General features: G+C 32.8%; 4 protein-coding genes across 4 annotated transcripts; 1 reads left to right on the top strand and 3 right to left on the bottom strand.

Moving 5' to 3' along the window:
• Window positions 1-8,306: 8,306 nt before the first annotated feature.
• LOAG_17069 (hypothetical protein) lies at window positions 8,307-9,294 on the bottom strand (the record flags this gene model as incomplete). The annotated part of the gene is made up of 3 exons (XM_020449730.1): window positions 8,307-8,505; window positions 8,724-8,892; window positions 9,105-9,294. The coding sequence occupies 3 exons, from the start codon at window positions 9,292-9,294 to the stop codon at window positions 8,307-8,309; spliced, it is 558 nt and encodes a 185-aa protein (XP_020306692.1).
• Window positions 9,295-10,754: 1,460 nt separating this feature from the next.
• Window positions 10,755-16,215, bottom strand: LOAG_17068 (LMBR1 domain-containing protein 2-B; the record flags this gene model as incomplete). The annotated part of the gene is made up of 15 exons (XM_020449729.1): window positions 16,036-16,215; window positions 15,561-15,730; window positions 15,144-15,308; window positions 14,863-14,984; window positions 14,576-14,663; window positions 13,994-14,180; window positions 13,385-13,518; window positions 13,103-13,190; window positions 12,869-13,009; window positions 12,523-12,656; window positions 12,254-12,365; window positions 11,857-11,954; window positions 11,616-11,719; window positions 11,297-11,380; window positions 10,755-10,948 (listed from the first exon to the last, which is right to left on the bottom strand). Exons 1-15 carry the CDS (start codon window positions 16,207-16,209, stop codon window positions 10,755-10,757), a joined length of 1,995 nt encoding a protein of 664 aa, XP_020306691.1. The 5' UTR covers window positions 16,210-16,215.
• Window positions 16,216-17,132: 917 nt separating this feature from the next.
• Window positions 17,133-19,479, bottom strand: LOAG_17067 (hypothetical protein; the record flags this gene model as incomplete). The annotated part of the gene is made up of 5 exons (XM_020449728.1): window positions 17,133-17,466; window positions 17,751-17,933; window positions 18,173-18,370; window positions 18,604-18,781; window positions 19,391-19,479. The coding sequence occupies 5 exons, from the start codon at window positions 19,477-19,479 to the stop codon at window positions 17,200-17,202; spliced, it is 915 nt and encodes a 304-aa protein (XP_020306690.1). The 3' UTR covers window positions 17,133-17,199.
• Window positions 19,480-20,076: 597 nt separating this feature from the next.
• On the top strand, window positions 20,077-22,871 carry LOAG_17066 (hypothetical protein; the record flags this gene model as incomplete). Its single annotated transcript, XM_020449727.1, has 5 exons — window positions 20,077-20,149; window positions 20,398-20,566; window positions 21,881-22,002; window positions 22,192-22,310; window positions 22,758-22,871. 5 exons carry the CDS (start codon window positions 20,077-20,079, stop codon window positions 22,869-22,871), a joined length of 597 nt encoding a protein of 198 aa, XP_020306689.1.
• Window positions 22,872-23,968: the final 1,097 nt, after the last annotated feature.

The raw sequence follows: 23,968 nt of genomic DNA, 5'->3' as shown, positions 1-23,968 counted from the left end.
TCATTGGTTTGAATAATGGAATAGCATGTAAAGTAAGAATGACGAAAAGTTAAAACTTGTTGTAACTCTTCCAAAAAAGGTTTCCTATTTTCATGCAGCAAAACGAAATTGAAAATAAAATTGATAATTGCAGCTGAAAGACAAAAAAAACCGTTTTTCAAGCAATAACAGTAAAATTCATGTTGAAGTAGCCTCTGGGTCTTGGGTCCTATTGGGTGCTACCTCTTTTAAATGAAACACACATATGATTCAGGAGTGCATAAGTTTTAAATTAAACATCCACTTACATTAGCTAACTTCATAAAAGACATATGAGACATCCTAACTTATGATAAGCTTATGATAATTTACAGTATTTCAAGGAAGTATAAAGAAACTGAATGATCAAAGACAATTTACAATGGAAGTTTGGTCGTAGTTAAATGTATCATTTGCAAATTTATCCGACAATGATGAAAGTAAATACCAAATAGATTTCAAAAAAGGATGTAAAATTCAAAAAAGAATGGAATTTTCCCAAAATTTTTTTCACATTAATTCAAAAAGAATGCAAACTTCAGAAAAAGAACTTCGAGAAATTCATGCAAATTGTTGCAGAAAGCGAATAAAAATAAAAAATTTCCAATACGTTTTCATCATAGGAATGTCGTTTTATAATTCCATGCTTCTCGGATGGCAATTAATGGCAAAAAGTTTAGACCTATCCAAAGTCAAAATGAAAAAGGTGTAGGAAAGTGGTGGGTTCCAAATGAAAGTCACTGATAGTGTTACTTGTACGAACAAAATTAGCCAACTCATGCTTTTGTTAATACAATAAGTGATGAGCAGAAGATTTGAAATATCTAGGAATTCATTCATCTCGGATGAATTGAATCAGCAACTAACATTTACCATGCACTTGAGAAAAAAACTAGTGCATTAAGAACTATGCTTAAGTCCAGCATGTAATTAATAAATAATGTCCCCGAAAAGCCTAAAATGACAATGGAGGAGAGAGTTCTAATGCTATTGCATAAATTCCTTCCTCGTCCATTTTACTCAAAGTGCTCTCCGGGCGTGAAGTGCCGTTCGGAACTTATACAGGATGGTTAAAAGCTCAAACCTCCCTTTCTATTACATTTGGATCCCTTTATTAATTCCAATGAAAATATAAAAATGCCCTATTGGCATGACGTCTTGAAAAAATATTTATTAAATACCTCAAGCAAAAACAAATGTTATTTGAAGGACAGACAGGAAGAATGCAATGAAAATAATTAAAGTAGATAGTAAAATGGAAATGACCAGATAGAGTTATCTAAAATCCAAACTGTTCTATGATGAAATCGTATTTCAGTCAATGAAAAACGATTCCACACTTAAATAGCAAATTGAAAGATGCAATAATAATATCAACAGCAACAGTAACATCTAAACTATTCCAGATATAGTGTAAAAAACAAAAGGACGACAACAAATCTGACATAACAAATACTAGAGGGCTGTTCGAGAATATATATGAAATGTTCTGGGTTTCTAAAATTTATGAAAAAAAACTTTAAATTCCAAATTTAACTAACTATTCTAGAAGTTATTTTTTTTAAGATAATGCGTAAAAATATATCCCAGTAAATCCCACGTTATAAATTAAGATCATCATAGTGCTATAGGAGAGAGAACATCTATGCCAACTACATTACAGTATATAGAGCTATTTTCAGGATAACTACAAAAAATTTAAAGCAATTCGTCCCCTCCCCCCTCCTCTTTCCACATTATTCTTTACTATCCTTTAAAGGAAGATGATAAAATTCCGAGGATAGCAAGAACAATTCAAGAAATAGGATAGATTTCGTAGATCAGTAATACGTAGGGGGTGGGTGGGGTGAGAGGTAAAGTACTTCCAGAAGAAGCGCTTTGAAATTTAAACCGATATGCTTAAAATAGTATTGTTTATATGAAGAAAATGTTTGGAGTATAGCAAGTGATAGAAATCATTTTAAATGAGTGTGATGAAAGTGTATGGTACGATAATGATGAATTTTTGCCATTATTTTGTTCATACAATTAATATTTCCATAGTTTCTTCTTATCTAATCATTCTTGAAACTATTCCGAAATGTAACAAAACTTCAAAAATTGGCCTGAGCGATTTGTTTCATGGCAATGAAATGCTTCCATTATGAATGCTTGAATATTAATATAAAATTTCAAAAACTATTTAAAAGGTAACAAATCATTCCATTTCAGGAAGTGTAACATGTTCAAGACAGAAAATTAGATGAAACCAAGTATTCGCGGTATTTGAAGCAACGATAATAATTGACAAATCGATAAAAAATGAAGCTCTTAACTGATCGAATTTCCGGACCGCACAAAAAAAAATAATGCAGAGTGAATCGATCATTCGTCAGATGACATCTCAGATAACATCTTAAAACATCAAGAATAACTATTTGTAAGGAGATGAAGCTGCAAAGACCAGCTAATTTTATTTATTTCCGTAATCTAAAAATGCCATCAGTTCAATAGTTTCATCTTGTAACCTTATCCTATATTCACATGCTTCAAATTAAATCCCGATAATAATGTATTTTAAAGTGCCACTACAATTCCCAAATAAATACCTCGAAGTCATATCATATTGTGGAGTTATGATTTAGTGTTAGAATTACAGCAGTTATCCACAGTGACAAATATGCAGCAAGCAAACTACTCTAAACTTCATTCAACTATATGACTACCAGTACTCAGAACGAAATACTGATGTTATATGGAAGAAATTTAAAAACGCAAAGTTAAAATCTCAAAAGCCTCAGTGTACATAATGGTAGTGCAAATGCATTGCGATCCTTCTCGTTTTTCATAAATTTGGAAATTTTGCAGTTATTGTTTCAAAAAATCAAACCAAAAGAAGAAATCGAAAAAAAGAAATCAAATAATTTTAAGCAAATTTCTTATAGCATTCAAAGCTATGTAAAGAGTTTGATAAGAGAAGAAATCACTTTTAATATGTAAATGTTGCAATTGGGTAGCGTTGAGCTTTTCCTTGTTGTTTTTGCAGCTTACGGGAAAGAAATAATTTGGAATTGCTATGACAATTATCAGGAATGCATCCTAGAAAGCAATAAGACGGATTGTGTTAACGTGGATAATGTTGAATCTCATAACCTTATCGAATTCTGCTCTGATCATACACAAAACATTCTTCCATGTCTAGCTAGAAAAGTAATTAACTCTGATGATGGAATCTTTCTTAGACAAAACATTCGCACTATTAGTGCAGTACTGTAGCTAAATTATTTGCATTTCTCAACTTTTGGGAAGGACTTTACAAATGAATAAGTGACATTATCATACAATCAACTTTTCTTACAAAAAAAAAAAAACTCTTTTTAGCTGGGTTTAACAAAAAGTACGTCGGTAGTAACATTTTCACTTCTTCTTGCAGTTTGCGAGGCAGAAACTCAAGACAACAGATCAGTTACTACCGTAACTTTTCTTTATAACATTATCAAATGTGAGTCAAGATGAATTGATAAGTGATGTCAAACATATCTGCGATAAGAAAACTATGTTAAAAAAGCATAAAACCACAACATCGACATCAGTATCGTATTTAAAACTCTTCTAGTATTTACGAAAAAATCACCGAACAGTAGAATACTCAGATTCATTTAATACATACTATTCGGCTTTGTTCACATATCATTGATAAAAATATAACACAAAAACTAAGGATGGTGACAAAGGACGTGTCAACTGTATCAAATGTTTTAGAATTATTACAGGCAAAAGGAAGATGCTATCAAACCTAAATTCATACACTTTTTTATTTGAAAAAAGGATGAATTTGAAATTCCACTTGCACTCATCAATTTTCAGGAATTGCAGCGAACTTTGAAACATGTAACGCGATTGTATGCATACCTCTGTGCTTATTCAAATGTTATAGATTTACACCGTAATACGGAATGCTTCCGGTACTCACTGATTCCTTTTTCTTTTCAAAATTCAAAAGATTCTCAGGTCAATTCCTCACTTTATTCTTGATTATTTTCATTGCTCTATCAATACTTGTAGGTCAGTGATATGAATATTTGATAGCATTGCAGATATCTGATGAAGCATTGCGTTCTGAATAAACCGGATGATAGCTGTATATTCTACTATTGTGGGAAAGTACATCTTAATTTGTCAGAACCACCTCGAAAAGTTTCATCCACACCGCAACATAAAACAACAAAAATAATCAAAACAACTAATCAACTCAATCAATTAACAATCCTCAGGAATCATCAAGATCGAACCACTGCTCTTCTTACTGCAGTAATAGCTTTTATAAGGATGATGCAATGATGCTAATGTCTGTTCTGCAGTGACTTTCAGAAGATATAAAGATTTTTGACATAATAATGAGAAGGCAACGATTATTTTAAAAAGAGATAAAAAAAAGTTTTTAATTTTGCTCATTTCTTCGATGTTAGCAATTTAAGGACATTCAAGTATACAAGAATCTAATGGAATTGTGTGGGTGGGAAAGAGGATTAGCCATTGCTGCTTATCAAAAAATGGGAAAAATACAAAGGGAAAGAAGATAGGGAAAGAATAAAAGAAGAACGAAGAGAAAGAGAGTTGTTGAAAATGTAATCAAATTGAGAAATGATTGGAGATGTCATGTCGTCTTTAGACTAAGCAAATAACAGCTAGTCCAAAATTCCCATAATGTCTTTTGCGCGAAAACATAGCCAAAAATTTGATGAAAAATTTTCGAACACCTACAAATCAAGATAGGAGAAGTTAAGAAGTTTAGGCAAGTGAAGTGCTTTTGAAATTGATTTTTGTTATAACCTTTTGCTCGTTTGTACATTTCATAGTAATCTGAAATGGTTATGTATTGCTATACTTTGAAAACATTATAGTGAAAATTGATGGATAAGAATTATTCGCATCGCATGATTTATGTTTTCTTCCAATTTTCATTTTCCAAACAACATCTTAAAAGAGGTCATAGTAATTGCACTTCCCAAAAAATATCTCAAAAGAGGTCGCAGAAATTCCATGGAACAACTCAAAAGAGGTCAAGGAAATACTGTCACAGGTTATCCATCACGAAAGGCTGTCAAACTATCGTCTGATCTGTTCCTCTTGCTTACATATATGGAGCGTCATAAGAGTTGTCACAAAGAAAAGCTGCTATCCTACAGATCAAAATCTTCAAAAAAAGAGAGGGTACTGCAATAACAATTATTTTTTTCAGAATGAAATTTGAGGCGCAGATTGCAAGAATAATGATGGAACAGCTATTTTTCCATGGCGGTATTGGAGCAGGAGTGAGATACGAAGTGCTACTTTCGTTATAAAAGATCATCAAATGATAAGTGTGATTGGTTAGGAATGTGACAGAGTTTTCTCTGCTCAAAAATGCTTTAGTGCAGAAATTGAGGGATCTTCCCGCTGTTGTTCACAGAAGCAGAAAGATTAGGCCTGCTTCATGACATCACATTCTCCTAAAAGAACGTTTCCTGGTTCTACAAAAAAATAACGAAAGGGAAGATGGGATATAATCCCTAGAGATGGGTTCTACGTTTTAGCCAGAAAGATAGAAAATCACTGAGTACTGCAAAGTTTATGAGGTCTGTAGCAATATGGAAGGGAACAATAGAAAGGAAGAAAGAGGAAAGGAAGCTGGAAAATAAATTTCCGGAAAGTATGTTTAAAAGCTACAGGATAGCTACTACATCAGTAGAAATGTGGAGCATCAGCCAAAAGTCCTAGAAAAGTTGTGGGTCGAAAACTTTAACTTCCACAATTACCACTTCTAAAGCCTTTCAACAAGGTTTGGACCATTAAAAAAAAGGCTAAAAAGACAAGCAATCTTGAATAATGCTTTTGAATAATTGTATGTATGGAAGACTCTATCTATAATAGTTGTCAAAAGCAATCCAAAGGACAATCGAATTATTTTTGGTTGAGGGTGTTATTGGCACAGACTGCCGACTAAAGCTAAAGCACAATGGACGCAGAAACATGCAAGCAGCAGATAACGATATAAGCTTTTAAATGATCAGAGATCGGTAAACTAAAGGCTGACATAAGGTCATCAATTTATTAGTGCCAGACCAATAGCTAACCCATTGAATCGATAACGATGAAGGATCGTTTGTATCAGTGATCTGAGACAAACAACTGATTAGTGTTAATAAAAACCAACGAGGAGCAGATCATTCCATCTTTTTTCTCCACAAACACTAACAATCCCTTTGTTTCAGCAGAAAAAATGGTTGAGATTAGAAATTGACTTTCTGTAATCCAGAAGAGAAAGAAAGTAAAACAAAAGGAAGAATTGATGAAAAGTACGGGAAGAAATGATAGCCGGGAATCGATCTAGTTTTTTGGAGATTTTGCCAGCATGGTACTGTCCCCAACTAAAAGTCCGCGAGAACTAAAATATAGTCCATGAGGGCTATTAAAAATTATTTTCGTCCTTTTTGTAATGTTACTAATGTTACTCAAAGTTGTAATGTTACTCAAAGTTCAACTAATACGTTAAAAGTTTTGATTAAAGTTTATTTTCAAATTGACAGAATTTATTATTTTTGAACTTTACGGTCCCTGCTACAAATAAAAAAGTTAAAGTGGTGTCAAGAAAAAGTTGTCAAGAAAAGAAAAAGTTGGGAATCACTACAGCATCGTGAAGGACAGAGCAAAAGGATTTCTGCTAAAGAAATTTAAAAGTTGGGCAGAAGTTTCTTAGGTCTTCAGATTGATTTAATGCTATAAGCCAGATGATCTTTGGTCAGGTAATCAATTTCAAATGAATGCTATGGCAGGAGATCCCTTAACAACTCATAGACTGCTGCCAAAACACATTCAAAAAAATTATTGGAATTAATCATGATGTGAGCTCAGCGACCAGTCCTAGAGTATGAACCAACCACAGCATAATTAATGCCTTACAATGATGACTAATTTCTCTTTCGCCTTCATTCTAAAAACTCACAAAATTCAAATTCACGATTTCCGCCGCCCAGAATAAAAGAATTTTAATTACAGCTCCTAATTCATCAAAATTTATAAAATTGCTCGATAAATTCGTGAAATGAAATAATATATCCATCAACAAATCGTTTTGTAGACTAATGTAATGAATCAAAATACTCAATAATCATTGTATTTTAACCGTTGCATCCAATCCTACTACCTATAAAAAGTATTTAATAGGCGTTTACGTTCAGATTGATCTTTGACAACATAGAATCTGACAATTCTTCAACTGTATAATAAGAGGCAAGATAAAGAATGAAAACTTACTATCAGTTCCAATATATGTGCACGTATTTCTTCCCGCTTTAAGAACTTTACACGATGAGTACAGTTTCTTAAATATTACCGAAAGCAATAAGCATGAAACTCGAATTGATAAATAGCAGTGTTGGTCATCACCATATCAGATCACCCTTTTAAATATAATCACTAATGATGATCCAAGCTAAAACCAAAATGGAGTTGAGGAATTATGTCATTAAATACATACTCGAGAAGTACACCAAAACTTTTTCGAAAAACAAAATATGGCGATCCTTGTAAAAAAAATGCTTTAAGTAATTCATTCAAAATGATTAAATATTAAACTGGGATAAAGAAATTAATAGAAACCGGTTATTAGACGAATCAGTACCTGTTTCTAGCAAATTATTCACGAAGATGGACAGATTCACTTCAAACAAGTTTCATTAACATTTTTGGTAATTCCATAATTCTTTGGTAATGGACAGCAGAAACTTAAAAGTTTCAATGAACATGAAAAAGCGTATGCTTTATTCCAATGAAGTTTGAAAATGAAACAACTCAAATTTGGTATTTCTAGCTAAAAACAAAAAATAGTTGCTGTTCAAAACTATAATTTTTGAAATAAATGAAAATATTTTAAAAACCCTAAAGCATACAACACATTTAATTTAACGAGAAGGAAAACTGGCAGCAATCAAATAATTAAGAAGCGTGAGAGCAAAAAGGATGAACAAAAAGAACCTTTCATCATATTTGAACATGTAATATGTAGCCAACAAAATCTGAGAACAAAACAAAAATAAAAATATATTTATTTATACCATTAAAAGTTTCGAGCTCAAACATACAACACAAGTGATATCCTCATAAAAATCTGAATTTTTTTTGTTCTGTAGGGAACAACGATGAAAGAATTAGTATTTGGAAACTTGACATGTAGTCAACCATTATGACACTATGCAATGGCAATCAGTAAATGAGACAATTACAAAAATTCTTCGAAATTTCCAGACTTGGAAGTCTGAAAAGTAAATTCAAGCAAGTCCAGTTTTGTGATCCAAATATCTCTGGTATTCGTTAACTGTCCGCCACTGAGCATTTCCAAGCACTACCTGTGGCCGTTTTATTTTAATGAACTCAAAAGCAACATTTGGGTACCAACCATTCTTACGCATCAAATAACATGTAGTAAACATTGCGCTACGCGTTCGACCAGCTTTGCAGTGTACGTAGCTAAAAAAAATTTCGTTTTTTTTTCTTAAATAAAGAATTATTATAACCTTAATCATCCAAGATTTTCAATATATTTAACCCATTTTGAGCATCTAAGTGATAAATGACATATAAATCACAGAACTCATTTTTTCTACTGTCGTTTATAAAAAATCTGATGAGTTCCAGAACTTCCACTATTGAACAAATTAAATCAAAGTAAGAAAACTATTACTCACACTGATCTACCACGTTGCGCGATTTTATCAACAAAATTGAGAGCTTTATCGATTGATGCTCTAGATGCCGTACCTACGAAATCAACCATTGGTAGCGCATAGAACTCAACACCATTTTTTCTCCATTCCTTTTCATCCATTGCTTTCCAAACAACTTGCGTCTCATATTCTAGAGTATGACATAAATTTGCCATATAATTAGATTCCTTAGTTGAGAACGTATAAATTTGATTAGCCATCACGAGCACATTTAATATTTACTGCCAGAAACTTTACAGACAGTAATAATTCTAAATTATCACACTATTATACTTAACAAATTAATATATCCAGAAAATCATAGAAAGCTTACTTCCTGCACGAAATATGGAAATCAAATACCTTCCGTACAACAAATAACAGCGCCAACATTCTCTTTCTCAATAAGTTCTTTCACCATACTGCGGAATGGCAGCGCACCGAGCACTATGACATCATCGATACGATTATACCATGTCCATTTCACCGGTTGTAAATAATTACGCAGCAAATTAAAACCCAAAGTAGGATAAAGCAGTAACCCTTCAAACATGCCTGGAATAAAACTACAGAACTCAGTTACCATATCCAGAAAACAAATTAATGGTCAGAACGGATATAGCCAACCATCGCTCCAGAGATCAGTTCATATTCACCCTTGTGTTCCTATTTACTTTCGTCAACAGATGCAAAAATTACTGTTAGGGAAAACCTTGTAATATTCCATTTATTGACAGCATAAATAAATAGCCAAGAATCAGCGTACAGAAAATAAAGTACATATCTCTTCGATCGTAGTTTAAAACAAATTAAAAAAACTGAGATTAGTACCCGCAGTATCCTAAAAAATTTCTATTCCTCGGTGATTATTTCCCAAAGCAATCAGTTTGTTCTAAATGTGATTGCGGAAGTCTACCTATTCAAGCTCATTTCACATGAAGCAGTTACGGACCCTCTACTCAACCCATGTTTAATAATTTTCAGTGGAATAGCACTGCACTGTTACTCATTTGAAATTATTTTACTGTACTTCAAAACGTAACGAAAGCAGAATGATTGAAAATGGTTAAAAGGAAATTCTAGCAGCAAAAAAAAAAACATGATAGTGATACTAAAAACTAGCTGAACAATTAAACTCCAGTATGGCCATAACGCCTTGAAGATCTTTTATCGGCATTAATAAATAGCACAGAGACCTTGCAAACTAATAAAAAAAAAAACTGAAAAAGCTGAAGCTGAAAAAGCAATCTTAATATAATTAATGGATTTAAAATGCAGTTTTGAAAATGCTCTTTTCCAAAGAAATTTAAATCCCATTAATGCCAATTCAAAATAATGATTTCTGAGACAAAAAATATAGAAAGTGTAAGGAATATATGAAGAGTACCAAGATCAGCGGAGATATTTCCATTATTAGATAAGCAGAAAAACGAAATGAAATGATTCGTAATAATAGCATTTCGACACAATACCATTTCTTATAAAACTGAATCCAGTTCAATTAACACACTTTTTTTAGACCAGTAAATAAAAGTAAATCAAAATTTGTTATTTTCTATTTAAACCAGTTTAATCGAGTATATCCTGAAGAATGGAAGAGGAAAGAAAAAGACAAGTAACATACTATCTTATTTACAAAATAAAGCTGTCTACAAAATCAGAAAAAGATTTTACACCCTCTTATTTGTTTCTCAAAATTTCTGATCCTCCAAACCTTTCCTCGGTTCAAAAATTATAAATTTCAAAAAATTGAACAAAGAGACGATAAACTTAACCAGAAACGTGACAAATGAAATTCATAAAAGACATAAATTTTCGAGAAAATACGAATTTCTAGAAATAATAGTAGAATTGAATAAAAATTGGATTCATGAAATTTGAAAGATTACGAAGAAAATTTACCTAAATGTTACTTCTTTTTTCTGAAATAGGATGAATAATCAGCTTCTGAAATAGCAAATAATATCTATGTTAATTATAAAGCAAATTCTCACATCAAAAAATATCTAAAAATCAGAGATCATCGAACATATTTGGTGAAGGATGCGTATCAGAAAATTCGTAACCTCCACTACTGATTAAATCAAATGATGAATATTCTCCATTATCAGCTGCCATTATTGGCTCACGATCACTGTATTCACGAATACCTGGTAACCGGTAATCTGGCTGGGAACCACTAATTCCACCTCTAAGTGCTTCATGATCTGGAATTTCGATTAGTACTGATATACTACTGATGCAACTAGAAGAGAATATGACACTAACATGGCGAGATACTTTTCAATATAACACTTATTATTATATGTGTAAAACAATCAACTGCAGAACACATAATCAGAAGTAGCATAAAGCATGCGATATCCTGATAAGATTTGAATAAACTAAAATCAATACCAATATCATTAAATAGCCGTTGTTATAATGCTCATAAATAGCATCAGACTTGCATAACCAGCATCCAAGTTTATATTAGCTTTATTAGAAATCAGTGCAAAATTTCGACAATTTAATGCAAGCAAGTTGTTATCAAAAAAAGGTTATCTAAGTCTCACCTAAAGCTGTTTTCATTGTTAATTTTTCGGCCCAATACTGATCCCTTTCTTCACGATAAGCAGCACGCATTATCTTATTACGCTCTGCAAAGGATTCGAGAAATATATACATAGAATGCAATGTGCCTTCTGTTCGTATCTGTACGTCAGAAGTAATCTCAATAAAAGAGCTATAGACAGCTATAGACCCTAACTGAATAGAATGCCAAGGATATTAAGTAAAAAATTTAAAACCATTTGAGAAAATATATCTCCTATCATAGCGGAAAAGAAATTATGTGTTAGGATTTTGAAATTATAAGTGTATGAATAGATTTACCCAACGAAACACGAGCTTTTCCACCATTAATCAATTCCACAGTCATTTCATCATCGCTAACGAACTGATCAATGCCAAGCAAGTGCAGTAATCGAGTTCCCAATCTATAATAATGAACTAAAGTTTTTGAATTCTCCAGGAAAATATGAAAAATCAGTGAAATATAAAATAACAAAACAAGATAAACAACCAAGTAAAAAGCGAAGTAAAACTTATATTAAAAGCAAATAGACAAACTAACTTGAACCAAGTTCCCAGGGCAAGTAAAACAATCAGAATGGGTACATAGATATTGATCCCTTTCGCCAGAACTGGTATTAAATCTAAGTGACCCATCAACTGTAAACGATATTTTAAGCATGTACGGAAGAACCACAGAAGTTGTTAAACAAAAAATAAATTATCCAATTTCTAAAGAAATTTCTATACTTTTTTTTACATTTTTTTTACACTTTTAATTCATTGTAAAGTATACTTTCTTCATTTATGAAAAAACACCAGCACTGCAATACATGCAAAAATATTCTAGTATTTTCAAATAGCAATGCTTGCTTGAAGAAAAAAAAAAACTTCACAATATGTTACAAAAAAAATGCTTGGACTTTAACGAAAAACGACCACACAAAAACAGAACTTACTTTTGTAAACTGTGTCTCGACTCCAAATTCTGCATCTGAAGTAATATGCGAGTCAAGATGAATCATTCCCAACACATTAAGACATATTGGCGGAGTAAGACGACACAGTAAGCTGTAATTAATTTTGCACCCTAGCAAAGACACAATTAATTAGCACTACAATACAATATAAGTTGAATCGGAACAAATTAATTTAGCACCCACTTTTTCGTATAGTCTATGCAAAATCTAAGTCATATATTTCATGTAGAAGAAGCTTTTATACATACATAGCGCTAAACAATAAGCTATTTTCATCGGTCATATGATGAGAGTCCAGATGATAATATCGATATATTCGCAATTTAAACACTGTATAATATGCACAGATACAAAGGTAAGATATAATTACAGCTGCATAGATCTGAAATTGATGAGAATCACAGTTAAAACCCATTCATTATAACTAATACCTTGAGAGATTGGAGAGAAAAGATAGTTTAACTATACTTGAATTAAGACAGAAAGTGCATGACTTGCTCATTTCCTGCTCTTTGCTTCATATGGCGGTATAAACCACGGCCTATCTTGGAAGCTTCTTTTAGCACATAAGATTAACCATTCAGAAAAGGACACCTGAATATGAAGGTAATGATAATCGTGTGCCGCATGATGAACAATCAGGGCTGCTAATGAAAGCCGTGGATGTATGGTGAAAAAAGTGCATTCACTCCACATCACGAATCCAGTTATTACATAGGAGAAAACTCCGAGAATCTGGAAAGTGATTTTTGGAATGGTCCTGTGTTGATTAAATATTAGTTATCTTTGAACGCATTCACAGTGCGCTACATTACTTAAATAAATAACCTTCAAAAAAATCCTCTTATACAATACATGCCACAAAAAGCAAACGCGAGATGGACAGTGGAAAAAACTTGTCTGACGTCCCTTAGTTCTGAAAATGAAAAAGTGAAAAGACACAAGTTAGAGGAGCTTTTATTAGTAAAACAAAACTTTTTTGAAAAATACGAATATGTTTCTTTAAACAGCAAGATTAATAATAGCTATTAGGTTTTCATTATCGAATATTAAAGTCATTTCTTAGAAAAATTCATATGTACAGCCACATCAATCTGTTTAATGTCTGACCTGACAAATTGGCCTGTCATTTCGGCCTGGTGAATATCTTCTAGATATAAGGCTCGAAGTAATAAAGCATTCCATTGTGCTTGTCTTCTATGATGATTCTGTACGGCATTAATAACACGTTTATGTAACCGTATCTACAAAATATCGAATCAAAAAATCCAAAAATAATTTTTATAAAAATCAAGGAAAACTTCATGGTATCAAAAAGGATTGAAAATTTGAAAAACAGCTGATTTCTTCATTTGATCTAAAGCTACTGAAAGAGAAGCTAATAAAAAAGAAAAGTTACATTTATGTCCACATATCCCATCACGCTACGCAAAAACATTTATCAAAATACCGAAGATTTTTGTTAAATGTTCTAAAGCTTTCATATATTTTTATGCTATGCGAGACTAGGATACATCCAGACATACAGACAAAAATATATCTGTGGCCAAATTTACAGAAATACGAAACTAGAATGTGATTTTAGTTTAGCTAGAACATAGATGGTCCAAGATCTCTTTTCTAAATGGAAAGCAGACTGACTATCAACAATGGATTCGTAGAAGTATTCAGTGTTTTGCAAACATATTTTTGGAAAATTCAGAAAGAAAGGAAACTTACCAAATATTTCTCGTTTGCAACAGAAGCTTCACTATTTGGTGCGATGTTGGAAGCTACTGGTAAACCATCATTCGATGTCGAAGTAATCTGTGAGACCAATTCCTGTGGAAACTTTGCCACAATTGTCTGTGCATATTTTCGTAATGTATGCTCATTACACAGCAGCGTCAAGACGCTTCGAGCTTCCCTGAGCACCGAAATTAAAGTTTAGCCTTTTGGTCACCAGATATACCTGCTTTCAAACTAATGTAAGCAAGTGTTGATTCGTTTCAAACGTATATTCATTTTGTTCCCATTTTCTCATTTGTATTCTAAACTTCGCCCGAATTCCTAATCCGAAGTGTAATAAAAAGAACTAAGGAACTAAAAAGAATAAAGGTTTTACAAACCAATTTCTTGCATTTAGGAGACCGCTAGAATTCCAAGGCTTGTTGGAACAGAGCTGCAACATTACCCACACCAAAAAATCAATCATCCAACTATGCTGCAATCACTCCGCTAACAGCTAAACCTTTGTGCAAAGTCAGCTTTCTACTGTACAAAGTATAAGTAAATACATTCAACAGTGAGCATTACACATACTTATATGCCTCTCGAACGGCATCCTCAGCGTCGTTTTTGTCCGTCGATAGTTTATCTATATCAAAATACGTTTTGTTTAGTCGATAATCTGAAATTCCCAATTTTTTTGAAACTCAGCTACACGTTCTATACATTGTTTACTAATTTCCATAATCAAAATTACAAAGTCCGATCCTCAAAATTCTAACTAACATGCACTGCTTACAATACAATAATAGTTGACACACAGAAAATTACAGATATTCAAGACTGAAGCAGTAGCTCAAAAGAGACAAGATGAAAGATACCTCGATTTCCCATTTGCCAGAATTGTCGTGGGACCTCTATTAAGCCATAACCTAGCAGAACCACCAATAAAAATAAACCCCAGGTGTTAGAGGCAGAAATAAGGATCACTTTCAAATGTTCCCTGAAAATATCCCTCGCTTCTTTACTGAATGCCATTAGATATGTTTAGAGAAAAAGGACAGCAACTGAAAAGGTGATGGATTTTCAGTAAATCTAGTTTACCGAAAAATTTCTAATTCTTCTGCAAGAAAAAAGGTTTTCTGTAAAATGGAAAACTAACGCATTTAATACCACTCCCTTCACAGCAGCATAAATCATTAACATAAAGAAAACAGCAAGATAGATTCCGTAATATACAGCATTGCTATATATAGCAGATCGCAATTTACCAAGTGACGAAAAATCGCCAGCATCTGAGTAACTCTGCATCAATGGTAATACAATCCTACAAAAATCTAAGTACATTAAAATAAGTGCAGTATATGAGCCAAATCAATCGAAACAATAATTACATGACAGGAAAATAAACTCAGAAAAAAGCCAATAACAGCTCTGTGGCACATAACTATATGGGATAACAGTGAAGTGCTTAAAGTATTTCTTAAGCAAAACTTTCAAGAAATACAGGAAATGCACGACATTTCTAGTACATAACAACTGCATTCTTCTTCACTGCAAAAAAACTCTCAAAACTGACCATGTTAAAAACTGTGCTGTCCAATAAACGACACGCCACAATCGTAGCAAAACGTAATCAGGTACAAAGCCAGTCGGTTTTCTGCATACTAGGTTTGTAATGTTATTGGCGTCCAGATCTTTCTCGATTGATAACTGTGCCTCTTCCAGTAGGCAACGGTTGTAAAATGTCTGAAAATCCGAACAAATAACACATTAAGGTAAGCTCATAATTTCAAATTCTCATAATTCACAGCTAATGAAATACTACAGCTCTGAAACACAGTGTGACATGATGGACAAATTAAATTTTAAAGCTTAAGTATGTAGATAAATAACTGGTTAATATCTCTTATTGAATATACAGTAAAGTCTTCATCATGGTTGACGACCGTCCTGTCTCTTTTTTTAGAGTCGATTAAAAGAAAAAAGAAAAACAAATAAAACCAAAAGTATTGAAGAATGTAAATTCAAGCATAAAATTGTATAAAGCTTACGATAGCAATATCCAGTGGTAGAATAAAGATGATGATGAAAGAAAAGAACCAGCTAATAAATGTTGAGATCGTCACAATGAAATGCTGTTGTCGCCAACTACCATATTTATTTAGTAATAACAACGTCAGAAAAAATACTGCACTCACTTCTAATACCAGTAAGCCGGCACCCATCTTGAAAAACACTTAACTTTAGATTTTGATCAGAACATCAAAAACGAAAAAGAGAAACAGATCCACCGAAGAACGCAAAAGAATCCAACAGAACAAAAATAACCAGAGATATATTCGTCGCAGAAATGGATCGAGAAATAAAGCTCAACTAAATTTTAGTTAGTTTTAAATAAGTTGAAATCTCCTAGCTTCATGTTACAAAAAGCAAAGTAATCGCACGAACAGCTCACCAAGACATATTCCTGATCAACTGTACTCCATGGAACCGAAAAAACATGAAATCATTGTAAAAAACTCCATATATATTTCGCATCTTTAGATATAAGCTAAAAATATATTCGTGACTGAGAGATGATAAACCGTTTAAATCAAAAAAGAACAAGGATGATTTTCACTGCAGAATTATTATTCAACTGGAACCGAAACGAAAGAATTTCAAAGCATGTTTTTGAAACTTTATTTCAAACAACTCATAAATTCCATCAAATTAAATTGGAAAGTTATGAAAATGAAAACATCAAGGAAGCCACAAAAAAAGCAATAAAAACAAAGTACCCGTTTTATCCAAATGTATTCTGACTCACAACACATATATTTTAACTTCTGACGAGAGAAGCGAGAAACGAGGTATTTTCAAAGAAGCAAACAATTTTAGGTACAAGATGAATATATCAAAAATATAATTAAATCATTCCAATTATAGATATAATATTTACATAAACTGCTTGCAATGCTTGGTTTAAACGACAATGAAAATTTCCGCTAGCCGAAAACTTCTAGGGATATTTTTATTGTTTTAGACAATAGTTTCGAAAGTTAGCAGCAAGGATACTAATGCTGCCTGAAATCTTCAAAATAAAAAAACGGAATAATGTCTAGCTACCGAAGCTAAGATGTATCAGATCCATTTTCTAAGAGAGTTTCCCATTAAAGATTTCTCCAAAATAATCTCAGAAATCAATAATATGAATCTACACCAATGTCTAGTTGCTACTTGTTCCTCATATAGTAATCAATAACAGTCGAGAATGCTGCAAAACCACCTGCGCCTAAAGCAGCTGGCCTTACACCTGCACGAAGACCAATCAAACCACCAACAATCGCTCCAGCTAAAGTACCATTTTCCCAATCATTACATGCTCGATAGCTTTCCACCAAGCATTCGGTGCCCGTAAAAAGAAATCCTATAGAAGCGAAATTCTTTCCATATGAACGCATTCGTGACTTTGATTCTAACCACATCTCTTTCAATGTTGGCTGCAAACAAAGAAATTTAAGTCTATTAAATCATCTAACTATCAACAAAACAACGCCAAATACAGTGTTATTACATATGGTACAAACATACGGTACAAATAACACAATGAGTTATATTGCCAGTCGCAATTTCACAGGCTCTTGTATGAGACTGTGCTACCAGGATGACAAAGAAATACGCTTGAGCGGCTTCTAACAGTTAAGCCCTTGGAAGTCAAATAAATCAGCTGAAGAATCAAATGTTTACAAGTGTGCAATAAAATTAATAGAGAAATGAACCATACAATTTTGGTAGGATCAGCTCCAACTGCCATAGTCGCCTGGGGATCGACAGAAGCAGTAAATAAACCGAAAGCAATGCCAAGACCAAAACCAGCAATTGCTGCAACAGTCGACTTACAAGCACAATTTTCCATCAATCGAGAAAATATTAACTCTTCACGGGTCATATCAGGTAAAGTAAAAGTCTGAAAAAATTTGTTTAACCAATAACACAATACCTAGAGATATAGGCATGTTTCTATCTTAGTTGGTACTATGTGCATCGGATTTTCTACAGAAAATATTTTCCAAAACTGGTAGATCCATCCTTTAGCACATCATCCCCCGGATTTCTCCAGCCCAAATCTTGAAAGTCCCTTCCAAATTCTTTCTGAGAGTTCTGAGCTACAAAACATCCAAACATGTATATGGACAACGAATCAACCTGAAGCGGCTTTATAGGACTACGATTAGCATTCCACGGCCTAGTCCTCCTTCCAATCATTTCATCCATTAATTGGCAATAAGCTGAAGGGACGTAGCTGAATTCTCTGAGTTTTTCCTCTTTTGCTGTCATTATTTCCACTTGGAATGGATTGCCAAAAGGATTTTTGAATTTCAACATTTCCTGTAGTGACGACTTCTGAAAATCTTGTGTAAATTAATTTGGAAGTTTCTTCTCTGACAAATTCTAAACGAGTTTTGGTTGTAAAGCGCAGACATCCTTTTCAAGTCAACTTCGTAGCAAACAAGTTGAAAAAAACCACGCATAAAGCACTAAGCCCTAGTGTCAGGATTTAACGCAGTCCCCATCATATACAATCATTTACTTCTTACGATTGCCGATTGAAATGGAATCCTGGTCGTAACGCGTACGTGCTTGTACTTTGCTTCATGTGACGGATTCGGATTCACGTTCCACGTATCATTTGTATCATCGAAGATTTCAGCATTGCAAAATACAACACAATCAGTGCAATATCCAGAAATTTCTAAACTAACATCTAACATCGGTGGACCAATCAAAAAGGATGTACACGCTAGAGAAGTAATTCTGAAAAATTTAGGAGTAAAATAGATTATACAACTGTTCGGTGTAGCAGAAGAGAGAGTTGGTGGTGTCAAGGTGAGATCTGAACAAGAAATGCTACTTGCTGTTTACGACATTCTTTAATTCATATTCTTGCATCTATTTGTTCAACACAACTTTTTTCTGGTTTTTATTCAAAAATTTTCGAATTGAACTGCTATTTATAAAAGGTGAGGATAGTCTGGCGGAAACTTGGATTGGATTCCTTCTATTTGCTACTTGATATCTAATTCCTGTTTCCTGTAAAGGATATATGATCACAATCAATCGTTTTTGGGTTGATAATATGATTCGGACTATTATGAGACTAACTTCAACCATTGAAATTGCCCGGAAAACTTTTTGAACTACTTTCATGGAATGTATTTGTAATGTAAAATAAAATTTTGCAGACTTGACTAATTCTTCAAATGCACGTTCTTTTCTTCCGGGTTATTTCAATAATTGATACTATTGTTACAACCAAAATTTAATATTATGGGTTAATCAATAAGAGCAACAAATGCAGCACTTTTCGCTGTCACACGTAACCGTACAACAATCTCGCCAACGGAGAACTTTTGGTAAAGAAACCGGATTCCGTCCGCTGTGCGCAATCTTTTCAATGATTCAACGTAGCAAGACACAGTTTCGGCACCACGCCACTTTTCAACTTCTTCCATCTTTTGATTTTACCTTCCAAGAATCGATTTAGCATCGTTTAATTTCTAATAGTCGAAATAATTCTTTGTTCAAACAGGAGAGAAGTTGTGAGTCCTCAGGAAGACATTCTTTGAAGATATTTAAAAGAGAGTGGTAAATGCATTGAGAATATGTCAATGATTTGTTTGAAATTTCCAGAATTCTCAAAACTGTGAAAATTAAAATATAATATTAATGGACGATCTAATTGATTGAAACCTTGTGTCTGTTAAATTGGATTCAGAATTCTAAAAGTCATTTACTGAGTGTCAAATGAACTTTTTGCAATATGTTTCTGGCAGAGATCATTTCTCTCTTAGAACATGAATGTTACCAGCGGGCAAATTATTTGATTGTAAAGTTACTTGATTAAGGATTATTTTAAAATGTTACTCAAAAGTCATTTCAGCAAACTCTACCCCTCTTAGATTCTTGACTCTCTTTGAAGTCCCTTCTCAGTGCATTGTTCCATTTTTCAAAGGTATCCAATGCGTTTGAAACATTTTTTTCCTATTCTGAAACACGCAAGTTTAAGATTCTTGCAGCTTGCAGAAGTTATTAATCCGATTTTCAGCACCATGAAAACTTTGCTCGTCCCAATCCTCACGCTTTTATTTGTCGTTGAGGAAGTATGCACTCGACACGAAGAACGTAAGGTTTTCAAAAATTTAAAATGCGAACGAAGAATCACGTTTTCAGCGTGAATTGAAGCACAGCTGTATTATGAACGAAATTGATATAATCAGTAACAGTTTTTCTCCTATGATTTCTACTTTTTCCAAATTAAATGATGTTCTCCCACTGAAGTTGATGCAACTGGCGCACTGGCGAATTTATCAGATTAATAGGTTAGTATTTCCGGAATTATTAAAACGAATTCTGATCTAAAGTGTTGTCAGGATATGATCTGAGAAAACTACCGCCGGATTTGAGGCCTATTATGGAGTTCATCGGGCTTTGGCAGCTGGAGGCGAAATCCGGTCCAACTCGTGAATACAGTCCTCCTGATCTGATTGATATTGCTATCAATCCAATACCAAAATTTGGTGCTCGTGCTGCTAACATTACGTGAGTCCAATTTTTATTAAATCATAGCAGAAATGACTCGAAAATCAAAGAATTGATGTTCTCATAATTCACCAACAAAAACATAATAGCTTTTGCGAGAATTATTCGATAAATTTCCCTTCATTTCTCCAAAATTTTGCAATCACAATATCTTCTCTCACTTTTATACAGATCCTTAGACGCAGACTGTCTCTCCTCAAGAGCTGAAGGAAGTGACCTGTACTCTGAGACTCTTATTTATTTGGGAAATGAAATTTAATGTCTCATTAGTAATTACATTTGGTCTTCTAAATAGCTTCACTCATACTTACTTTCTACTAATTCCCTTTTTCATTGCCACTTGTCTTTCCATGATAGGCAGTGACTGCTAGCATTTAGTGGTGAAAAATGAATAATAAGATGATGAAATCATTTAAAATTTTAGACACTTAATTTTTTATCAAATATGTGCAAATCCAAATCAAAATTTATCATAAATATTCAAATCCAATTTCGTTAGTCGGTAGTCTTTTTAATTCTATCGTTCAAACTCCATGTTCTTTTTGATTCTTTTTAGTTCTTTTTGATTGAATACGCATTGTCAGCAAGTCTAAAACTGACGTACTTCAAACTTTTTTTCACCTTCGTGTCTAGAAATGTAAAAATCATGTCACCACGTTCATTAAGTGATTTCTTTTTCTTTTTTTTGAAGTGCCTACAATTCAGATCCAACCATACATTTTCGATGAAAGGCAATTCATAAAGCACTATTACACTGATAAAGATTTACTGATAACAACTACTACTCGAATTACAGAAAAGTTTGGTTTGCAGCAAAAGTTAATATTGTATACTTATTTGCCAAGAAAACAACGGAATATAATATTTGCATTTTAATACAGAATTACTGGCAAAAAGTGATGCATATCAGTTAGTAGATATATGTTAAGATATGTATGTCACCACTTTTTATAAGAATAGTAGTCTTATGCATTGGAATGCAATTTGCACTAATTTTTGGATAAAAAAGATAGTTGCTTTGCTATATATTTATGAATTATCTGCATCAAAATAGTATATATATAACTTGAGAAAAATATATAATATTATTTGCATGGCACATAAATCAACGAATTATTTATACATACAGTGATTAAGGAACTACAGAAAATTTATGAAATAGAAAAATTGACAAAATAAATATCTTTTGAACTCAAATCTTGTGAACTGAAATGATATGTACAACGAAATTCTTTTCGATTCTGTTACTTTTTTCTTTTTATTTCAATATCATAAGGATTATTTTATGTCTTAAAGTGTGGCATACACTTTCAGGCACACCTATTTTGATTCTCAGAAGAACATTATAAGATCGGATTATGGTTTCATGCCAGTAAAAAATGCAACAAAACGAGATCCTCGCATACACATCGCATATTTAACCACTAGTAGTGAAGGTATTTACCGCTATGGAATCACATATAAAATAAATCATTAATATGCGAAAATTTCCGGATTATGCTTATTTCAACTGTGTACGGCATTATTTGATTAATCGAGAGTATTGCATACACTTTCATAATCCATCAAAGTCTGTCAAGACTTGAAAGATTCAACTATATTTTTTAATAAAATACACCTTCTAGGTTACTCGATGATGGAACAAGGAACAGTGGTAGGCCGTAAAATCACATTTCATTTGAAGCAATTTTTGCGCCGAACGTTTTCAGTTGGAAGCAATGGTATCGAGTTAGATATTCGAGAGGTACTCTTCATATATATCTTTTTCATAAAAAAGTTTTTTTTTTAAAATATTTTGTCCAAGACCAATGCAACACAGTTGATTCATGCTTTAAGCACTGACTTACTTTAGCTGATAATAACAGATAATTAAAACAATATGGTACTGTATGCGGTAATCCTTCTACTTGGTTGAATATACGACACACATTTTGCTTTTTCTTCCATCACTGATAGCAACACTATTGCTATTAACTGAAGCAAAAATAGAAAGTGCAATAAAATATAAAAAGACGGTAGTGGTCTCTCAATAGTGGTCTGGCATACAGCGCCAGAATAACTTGTAAGAATGCGCATATCCTTAACAGTTGAATGCAGTAATCTTTGACTAACTTCTTACTACTTCTAGAATTTTTTTTCGCTTGCTTGAAGCTTCATTATGCGCATATTTAATTTAAACTTACATTTATAGTTCGAGCGACGATTTGAGATTCTGGACTTCCATCACATGATAATGAAGATCCGTGCCGAAACAGCTAGAGGAACAGAAAGCTTCTCGGCCACATATCGGAAAATTATGCCTTAAGCATAATATTTTTATCAATTTAGACTTGCCACAGTTTAATTATCAAAAAGCAATAAATGCGAAAACCAAAAACCCGTTAACGGTTTTATAGGTATAAAGCTTTTTCATGCTTTTTTTATTTGTGAATATTCAAATTATCAGAAAATTCTGTGAGATCATAAATATTGCTGAAGACTTGAAAATCCTTGAATATTTTGAAGCATTTTGAACAAACATTCCTTTTAACTCAGTAATGACATTTCTAGTTTCTAATCACTAAGTTATTGGAAATTGAGTCAAATACTTTTTCACTGTCACTACAGACTTTCTGGGTCATCCAATAATAGTGTTGTGCGAAGAAAAATCGAAATTTTAAGTTGTCCTTTTAGCTATATTTCGATACATTTTTGTCCGTTTCCTGAAGCTTTCAAAGGCTCCTCTTTTAGCATTAACTATCATAACGGATTTTCAATTAATCCTTGTTTGAAATAAATATCTGAAGAAAATAAAGAGAAGGTAAAGGGTAAGTCTTAACTTCTGATCCTTCACTGGTGTCCAGATATGTGAATGGGCTAACAACTGATAGTTTATCCTATGTGACTGCATCTATTCTACATTAGTACTCCCTATTATAAAGGACTTTCACATCAACAGTTGATCGTATGAAAGTAATGACAAGCATAAATCCGCAGAAACGCTAACCAGAACACCCGAAAGTTGCAAAATATGGATTTCGCATGGTTTGTTAGTTTTATAGCGGTTCGTTATGAACTGATCCGGAAAATTTAATATTAAACATTAGTGTTTCCTTTTCATTGTGAAAATGCAACTAAAAATGTGATTCATCCATTTTATAGTGTTCAAATATATCCTTTATTTAAGGCAATAATTAAAATTTGTGTATTTCAACAACTGAAGTCATAAGAATGCTCTCTTGATGTCAAATCTCTTTTTCTTAGCTCACCGCTACTCAGATGTTCCGTGTAAGCCAGCTTTTTAGATAAGCACTTAATTTTTTAGTAAAATAAAGATTTGATATACATATATGTTATATGTCTATATATATATATATATATATATATATATATATATATATATATATATATATATATATATAT

This window comes from Loa loa, assembly GCF_000183805.2.
Source record: "Loa loa unplaced genomic scaffold supercont3.38, whole genome shotgun sequence".
NCBI lineage: Eukaryota > Metazoa > Nematoda > Chromadorea > Rhabditida > Onchocercidae > Loa > Loa loa.
This window is presented reverse-complemented; position numbering and strand designations above follow the sequence as displayed.